At 44.9% G+C, this 8,578-nt stretch overlaps 1 protein-coding gene across 7 annotated transcripts in view; it reads right to left on the bottom strand.

Moving 5' to 3' along the window:
• Positions 1–1,538: 1,538 nt before the first annotated feature.
• ATG13 (autophagy related 13) overlaps positions 1,539–8,578 on the bottom strand; it is a 49,790-nt gene continuing 42,750 nt past the window's right edge. For 6 of the 7 annotated variants that reach the window (XM_077114572.1, XM_077114574.1, XM_077114578.1 and 3 more), the window contains 5 exons: positions 7,976–8,090; positions 7,334–7,411; positions 7,021–7,137; positions 5,857–5,985; positions 1,539–3,933 (listed from right to left, as the gene is read on the bottom strand). In XM_077114572.1, the coding sequence (XP_076970687.1) occupies positions 3,856–3,933; positions 5,857–5,985; positions 7,021–7,137; positions 7,334–7,411; positions 7,976–8,090 (517 nt within the window). In that variant the 3' untranslated portion in view covers positions 1,539–3,855. The remainder of the gene's footprint in view (positions 3,934–5,856; positions 5,986–7,020; positions 7,138–7,333; positions 7,412–7,975; positions 8,091–8,578) is intronic. The other variant, XM_077114577.1, reaches the window with a different exon arrangement.

Raw genomic sequence — 8,578 nt, 5'->3', positions numbered from 1 at the left:
TAAAAATAAATAATGGGGGGAACAAATGTTAAAATAAATTTAGGTTGAAATGCTAGTGGTAAATGAAAGCGAGGGGTAAGGGGTATGGTATGTATATCTTTTTTTTCTCTGTTATCGTTTTTTCTTTTTCTGTTGTCTTTTTCTTTTTTAAATCGATGCAAATGTTCTAAGAAATGATGAATATGCAACTATGTGATGATATTAAGAATTAACTGATTGTATATGTAGAATGGAATGATATCTTAATGTTTTGTTCGTTAATTTTTTTTAATTAATAAAAAAGTTTAAAAAAATAAAATTAAAATAAAAAACAAAAAAAAAGAAAAAAGAAATGTACTTCTCAGTGCCCAAATAATAAATTTACTGATTTGATAAACAAAAAAGAGAGAGAGAGAGCGAGGGGAAAGAAACAGGTAGCCCTTCTACTTGCCTTGGCAGCAGCAGGTCCCTGGGGGTGGAAGTGCAGGCAGAAGCTTTAAGAGAGGTAAGATGCCATTGTTGGATATAGGACAACTGAACAGCTTTTTGGGAGATTCCAACTGAAGGAGGTAAAATAAAAGCTATTTTTCCAGGCAATCTGCCCTGGCCATCTTCATGGTCAGGCATCAGTTCTAAACCAGACTCTCCTTTCAGCCCTGTAGCAGGGAGAGCTGTCACAAGAAGTCACTAGCAAGAGATCCTAGAAGCCCTGACTGGCAGGAGTGTGGCAGGTCCTGCTCTTTTCAGCCTCAGGTTTGGGCTGAATTTAGAATGTTCTAACCCATCCATTTTTGTTGGGTGGGAGTGGCAACCCAGATAGCAGTTGGCCAATTCTTTTGCTTTGAGTACCTCCTTTGGCTCAAGGACCCTGGTTCTTCTGTCACCTCCCTCTCCCCACCTCAGGGCACACACTAGGAGGCCAGAACAGAGATACAGGCAGCAAAGCCCCCAGGAATAATCCCTGCAGGGTTCCTCCACTTTTCAAGGCTCCTCAGAGACTGAGATTGCCCCAAGGCCCTGGCTAGAGCCCACAAAACAAACTTGCATGAGCCCTTGACTTTCTGTGACTTCACTGAACTCATTCCTTTCTTCTCTCTGGATTGCTCAGCCACAATCCTTCATACTGGACACTGGACAGTTTGGGGAGCCCCAAAATCCCTGTTGCAGCTTCTGCTGGAAGCATGACAGAGATATTTACTACCAGTTACCTTTCCCTCTTAGCTGAAGGCCATCTCCAGGCTGGGCATGAGGCACAGAGTTCTGTAGAAGGAATGTAGAGCTGATAAGAATGCCTAACACTTTATGGAGATTCAATATACACATTATCTCACTGAATATTCACAAACAAGGACCTGACGCTCTAAGAGGTTTCCTTATCAGGCCAAGGATGCACAACTGGTAAGTGGCCAAGCCCCAACACTCAAAATAGCTCTGCCTGCCTCCACAGGCTTCCTATGGCACCACTCTTCCTTTTCCATGGAGCTGTCAGTGACGCAGATCTGCAACACAAGTAGGAAGGAGTGGGCTAGTTTTCAGAGAACTTGCAGGACAGGAGGCTGTAAAGTACAGAAAAAAAGTTTATTGGAAATCTCCTCGATACATTTTAAAGTGTAACTCAGTATTTCCAAACAGGTAGGATGAAGGAGGTGGAGGAGGGACTCTGCCCTGGAGACAAATGACTGGACCCAGCCCTGTTCCGGGGTGCTACAGGAATCAGTCGAGGGCTCAGACCTTTTATTGTATATGGTTGGGGGCAAGGGCCGGCCTTGATGGTGGCTTTGCTCCTCTCAAGCTCAGCTCAAAGTCAGAGTTAGGCCTCCCTGCCTCTCACTGATGGGGTTCTGAAGAAAAGCAGCTGCCTGCAAAGGCCAACATTAGGAGTCAAAGAGGACTGCTTCGGACAAGAGCTAACAGGCCCTTCCATGCAAGGCCTAGGAAAGAGAGCAGCAGCTGAGATGGAGGTAGGGGATGCTAACAATAACTTACCAGGGCCTTTGACTTTATCAGCCCTGGGATCTTGAGGATAAATCTGGTTTGGAAGAACAGGCCATAGCTGTGGCTACCAAAGACAAGTGATCTAGTCCCAAGATAGGAGGGCCAGTTGGCCCCCAATGCTGGGAACATTTCTTTGTGGCAGTAAAATGCATGCATAGGGACAGGGCTCAGCTTACGCCCAGACAGCATTAAAGGCAGCCTTGTAGGTGGGAACAGCATCACATGCAGTTTACTAACAAGCAGTCGAGTAACCTGCTCCATTAAGAACAGCTGCTGCCAATGAATAGCTAAGGTGGACCAGAAGCAATGGAGGAGGCCTAATTTTGCTTGGCCACGGCTACCAATTGGGCTGGGAGTGGGACAGACAGTAGCTGGGTAAGGCTAGGTGCTTGACTTGTTCAAGTAACAATACCTGAAGTGTTAAGTCAATCATATGCCCAGCTTTGATTTCTAGAACCAATCCAACTAGCAAACACCTGGGTAGTATATACGCCCTAGGATTAAAGGGAAGTTGGAGCCAGTCCTAAGCAGAAAAGGTCTACAGCCCTGCCCCAAGGATTAGGAACAAGTTTACCAGCAGCAGGGATGCTGCCTCCCCCATCTCTGGGGTGAGGCGGGTGGGAGAGACGGGACGGGACATAATGCTTCCAGGCATCATATGTGGAACGGTTCTGGGAGTCATCACAAGATATCTTGGGCTGCAAGAAGGGAGTCAGTCACTCTGTAGAAGCTGTGAAGACTCAAGACTCTCACCAGGAATATGTAGGTTTCCAACATATGTAAACCTGTTGTCAGTTCAACTGTAACAATTCTAGGAAGTTACTTTGCCTTCAGCAAGCCCTAACCTCATATCTACCCTAAGTTTCATGGCAAGGAGCCTCCTCAAAGCAGCAACCCAGATTCTGAGGAGTCTCTCCAAAAGGAGGCCCCAGGAAGATGCCCTCCACCTTCCCTAAGTGAAAACATCTAACCTCAAACATAGCTTCTCTATAAAATATCTGATTTCTCTGAAAGTAATAAATATTTACTGTATTCTATAACCGAGAAGCAGCATTGGTGGGGGTGGGGGAGGGGGAGAGGAAAAGAGAAGAAGTTTTGCCGTGACTCCCATGGCAGAATCCTAGAGAGACAGACTTCTGGGTTCATTTCCTAAGTAGCTGAGGGGCTAAGCACAGCAGCCTCCAGGGCTGCTCAGGACCTCTGGTAAGGGATGGACTGGCACAACCTTCAATGAGGGGTATGGAGGATGGCTTTGGCTTTGAAGTCCTCACCATCTTGAGAAGGCAGGCTTGTCATAGTGCCAAAAGTACTGGCACATGGGGCAGAGAAAGGGAGTGAGATGGGGAGAGAGAGGAAGAAGATATCAGCAACTAAAGGAAACAAACAAAAAAAGAGCCTAAAGGACACCTTCCTTCTTCCTCCCAGCACTGTTTCCTTTCTCTTTCGGCCTCCACACCAGTCTCTGGGCCACCAGCTGGAATGTCAAATGGTTGATAGCAATGGCAGGTGAGTGGTCAGCTGCAGGGCAGACCCAAAGCATGGGGCTGGCAGCAGGTGGAATGGGACGATGGCCTTTGTGAAGCAGTTTGCGATGGTCAGTGTAAGCAGCTGGTCCTGCTGAGGGCCCTTTTGTTTGCAAAGGGTTTTTCCAAGGCCAGAGGGTGAGTTCTCTCAAATACTATTACTGCACTTGACTGCCGTCATGGAGTCTCCAGGAGATGCACGAGCAGGGAATTCTGGGTCCCCTATGGGGGAAACCATCTTCCCCTCCACCTGGCTTGTAGCAGGATGAGGGATGGAAGCAGCTGATGAATGGAGAGGCTCTCTGTCTCCTGGGACCACAAAAAAAGGGACGCTGCTGGTACTCAAGGATACCAACTTTTACTGCAGGGTTTCTACAAAGGCATCAAATTCTCTAACATTCTTCTCGTGCACAGCCAACTTCTCTGGTAATGAGTCCTGTTCCGGGAGGAAAGAGAAGAGATGCTTATCAGGTAGGGGTGCTGAAGAGGCAGCCAGCCCAATCACCCAGAGCTGAGAAAGGGGTGAGACACCAAAAGCTCAGCTCACTATGCTGGCCTTGGATGGCAGGGAGAATGTAGGGCAGCTGATCAGGCCTGGGACAGCAGTCATGTCCATAAGTGTTTCGTGGGGGCTGTGGGAGGTGACTGAACAGCCTAGGGAATCCAAGTGAGCCACACATTTGACAAGGTAGAAAAGGAACAAACCCACAATAGGAGGACACAGAGAAATTCAACACGAAATATCCGTGGCACAGATTAGAATGACACTAGGAAAAAAAAGGCATATTTAGGGCTCTACAAATTAAGGAAAGATTATGAAAGTTTTTCACACACTGTGCTATGAATCAGAATCCTCTGGGGCCAATTGACAAGTGAACAAGACAAGTGAACACTCCCAAGAAATTCTGATTTAGCAAGTCTGTGGCAAGGCCTGGAAATCTGCAGCTTTTAATAAGCTTGGGAGAAGGGGTGGGTTAGAGGGGTCGAGAGAGGACAGTAAAAAGGAAGGAAGCACAGGAAAACAGAACTGCAAGTTTAAGACAGTGGATTGTTCACCATTGAGCAGAGGCAGCTGGTATTAATTTTCTTCAAGTTTCAATTATTAAGAAAAAACAGATTCTGATGTGATAGTCTGTCTCCACGGATGAACATTCAAACATAAACTGCATCTGAAAAGTTTAACCATCACTAGAAGATTTCTTGGCAGTAGGGCTTAGTAAGAATGAGCACAAGGTCCTTGAAGTAACCGGAGGTGCTCATGCCTCAGGCCTTGTTAGTCCAGACACGTGACAGCAGAGGCTGGTTTTGGTGCAGCTGTCTGCGGTGGCAGGTGGTGGCCCTAATAACTAGTTTGCACACTGCCTGCGGCACTATTTTGAGGGACCTGGACCCCATTTCCTTCTAAGTGCATTTCACATGAGTGGCTAAAAAAAGGCTAAATTCAGGGGACAGACTCTCTGAAACCAAAGCATTCTCCTGCGTGGCTGTGTGGACCTTGGGTAAGTTATTTAATCACAGTGCCAGTTTCTGCATCTGTAAATTGGGGAACATGAGAAAACCTACTTCCTCTTAGGGTTGTTGAGGATTCACATAGAGCGCTTAGAAAAATATCTGGCACCTAGAAACCCTCAACATATGTTAATAAAAATGGTGATAATTATTATTATATTGCTATTATTACTGAGCATACTTTTGGATTGAAAGCAAATCAAGGGAAGCTACTGTCAGGGCCTTCAATTTCTTCACAGGAGATGATACTGCCATCTCAGGCAGAGGGGGCCTTGACTTCTTGTGGTATAAGGCACCTGGGGTTTGTAGCTGTACGGGGCACTCTTCTGCCCTTCAGAAGCAGGAAATAAGACATGCACTAAGCAGGGATGTGGTAATTATGGTCAGCATTACGACATGTGGCTAAACATGAGAAGTGCTGGTTGAGAGATAGAGCTCTCAGAGAAAGGGTGGGATGGACCAATAATACGCGGGACCTTATGTTCTCTTCTGCCCTTACTGGCATCTGCCTGGCAAGCCTAAGGTGAACGAAAGGAGCTACTGGAGCAGCTTGGTTTAGTGGCCTCAGCAAGGGGGAGGATACCAGGCACAGAATAACAAGAGTGTGTTTCTAAGGAAGAATGTGCAGAGGAAAGGAAGAACTGAATTCAAGCAAATTCAAGATGATGACTGCCATGGCACAATGCAAATCTCAAATGTGAGAAAAGGTAAGTCTAAATGTGTCTCTGGTTAGCAGGAAAGACAGGGTGTGGCTGTCAAGGAAAAACTGCTAGGGCTGTGGAGTAGGAGTGACCATCACATGGCGGGGGAGTTCAGAGGATGAGGTCCAGCGGAGGAAGGTTTTTCATACCAAGTCCTCAGCCATGGACTGTGCTCCAATGTCTATGGAGAGGCTGCTCAGCTGAGGGGGGTTCTGAAATTCACGATAGAAGGCGCCCAAGTCCATCGGAAGAATGTCGTCTTTAGAAAAAGCTGGTTTCTTTAAAAATAAGACACATAAATTTAGCCTGTTGCCTTTGACCACAGAGGAAAATCCAGGGGGAGATAAGCTATGAACAAGTCTTTCTTTTCTAGCAATTATCAAAGAAAAGGTTCTTCCAGGTTTATCTTAGGGAAGGGAATCTTTACACCTTTCTCTTCTGGGCAGCTGCTTCTAACTCCTGTGATAACATTCTTCTCCCAGGGCTAAAGTTTACATCCAATCCTTGCAATGCCTTTCCTTAGTAATGGGCTATCTATTCAGTAGGAATAAAATCTCAGTAGAGTAACAGAGACCAGCAGGAGTTAGAAACAGGGTAAGATAATGGGTAATTGGAGCTGAAGGGATACAGACTGTGCAACAGGACTAGATACAAAAACTCAAAAATGGACAGCACAATACTACCTAATTGTAATGTAATTATGTTAAAACACTGAATGAAGCTGCATCTGAGCTATAGTTTTTGTTTGTTTGTGTTTTTTGTTTTCCTTTTCTTTTTCCTTTTTTAATATATATATTTTAAATTTTTTATTATTATTTTTATTTTTTTCTCTATATTATCATTCTATATCTTTTTCTGTTGTTTTGCTAGTTCTTTTCCTAAATCGATGCAAATATACTAAGAAATGATGATCATACATCTATGTGATGATATTAAGAATTACTGATTGCATATGTAGAATGGAATGATTTCTAAATGTTGTGTTAATTTTTTTTTTATTAATAAAAAAAAAAATCTCAGTAGATACTACTGGAAAATCCCCAATTAGAAATGAATTTCATTATGAATTTCAACCAAAGACATGACACAAAGTGCCTTTTGCTCATGGGCCTCCAGATATCTTTCCAAACAAGGTATCCTGAGCAGGTCCCTTACAGGTGAACTACCACCTGTGCCATCTTTTCTCTGCATCAGCCCATCTGATCCCTATGAAGGAAGTACTGTTTCAAAGAACACTTTGATAGAAGGTGATAAGTGCAGTGGTTTATATCTCCTGGAACAACAAAAAGCACAGGAAGAAGATGGCAACTTACAAAGTCAATCATGACGAAGTCATCATGGGTACTGCCACTGCTGCCCCCACTGGAGCCATCAGAGTGCAGACTGCCTTGGAGAGGAGAGTCAGCCTCTGGGGAACCCGGAGGATTCACCTGTTCTCCAAATAAGGAAGAGAGTTAGGGGCCAATTCTGTGAACCAAATGCATGTTATTGCTAACAATCTGAGGATTTTGTAAGGGACATAGCACTGCCTACAAATCCCTGAGCTGAGGGGCATGGCTGACATTCAGTGCAGGATTAGTGACTGGCATTATCTCTCTGGAAACCATTAGTCAATGGTGGGCTCACCATGGGATCGGCATCCTCTAGCTCCAAATTCTTAGGGGCAAACATGGCAAAGGGGATGTCCAAACTGGTCAAGGTCACCTGGAGAGATATAGGAGAAAAGCATTCAGGCTGCCCTTCTCCAAGCTTATGGGCTTCCCTTACAGGCTTGCCAGAAGCCCAAAGGTACAGCAAGTTTGTACTCCCAGGCTGATCATGCTGCTCTTCAGATGCCCCCTCCCTTCCCACCCTTCACCCAACCGCCACAGCATAAACAGGGGTTAGGACTTCCCCAAGACTGTGGGAATCTGTCTTTGGAAGCTTGAACTACAGTAATTCAGTAACAACTGTGCTTCACTTGCAGAGCTGAGAAGGAACGTCATGTTTCAAGTAAGGCCGAGGGAATCCTTACAGTACAGCACTTTTGAATTGAATGATGTCTAGTCTCCCTTTCTTTTGGAAACTTAAAACATTTCAGAATAGGAGTTCTTAATTTCCTGAAGGGTCATCTGAAGCTATTAATTCCCTCCAAAGAAGAATTTACATACACCAGCACACGCAATTTTACATCCAATCTCAGTGGTTTCATAAATCTCAGGTTAAGAACCCTGCCTATAGGTTCTGAGGCCTTAGAAATTCTCAAGGTGGCAACAGCAGAAGAATTACCTGGTTGATGGGTTTGTTGACAAAAGCCCCCACTTTCCGGACAAAGATGGTCTCCAAGACATCATGGGGGGAGGTCTGTCCTTCACTGCTGTTTGATACCGTTTCAGTGTGCTCACTGGAGAAGAAAGGCAAAGTTAGTATTCACTGTCAAACCACAGGGACTACTTGGCTCCCCATAAATCCACCACCTTGTGGGTTTGCAGTCAGGGCAGGAGGTGGCCCTCCCTGGCCCACCTACACGGGAGACGGCAACATGGGGCCTGGCCACAGCATCTGTAAGCCGACCTCTTCAGTCAATAGCAGAGAACTGTATCTGCTGGAACAACTAAAGCGTATGCATATGTGAAGAGAACTTAGTATTATAACTGTTTAAAGCTTACATAAAAGTCAACCTGAACTGTTAATGATAAATATCAGTTACCATTCATATAATTCAGTAGTTCCCATAAACAACTATAATTTTAGCATTAATCTAGTACATGGCCAGACCCAAGATTTTCACTTTGCTTCTTTTTTGTTATCTAGAAACACCATAAGGCCATATGGTTTCCAGTACAACGTTAAATTTAAGCCTTGCCTCACAAAGAACACTGACATTATTCA

The sequence above is a fragment of the Tamandua tetradactyla genome, chromosome 8 (assembly GCF_023851605.1).
Source record: "Tamandua tetradactyla isolate mTamTet1 chromosome 8, mTamTet1.pri, whole genome shotgun sequence".
In the NCBI taxonomy this organism is placed as follows: domain Eukaryota; kingdom Metazoa; phylum Chordata; class Mammalia; order Pilosa; family Myrmecophagidae; genus Tamandua; species Tamandua tetradactyla.
The sequence above is the reverse complement of the archived record's forward strand: the minus strand, read 5'-3'. Positions and strand labels throughout refer to the sequence as shown.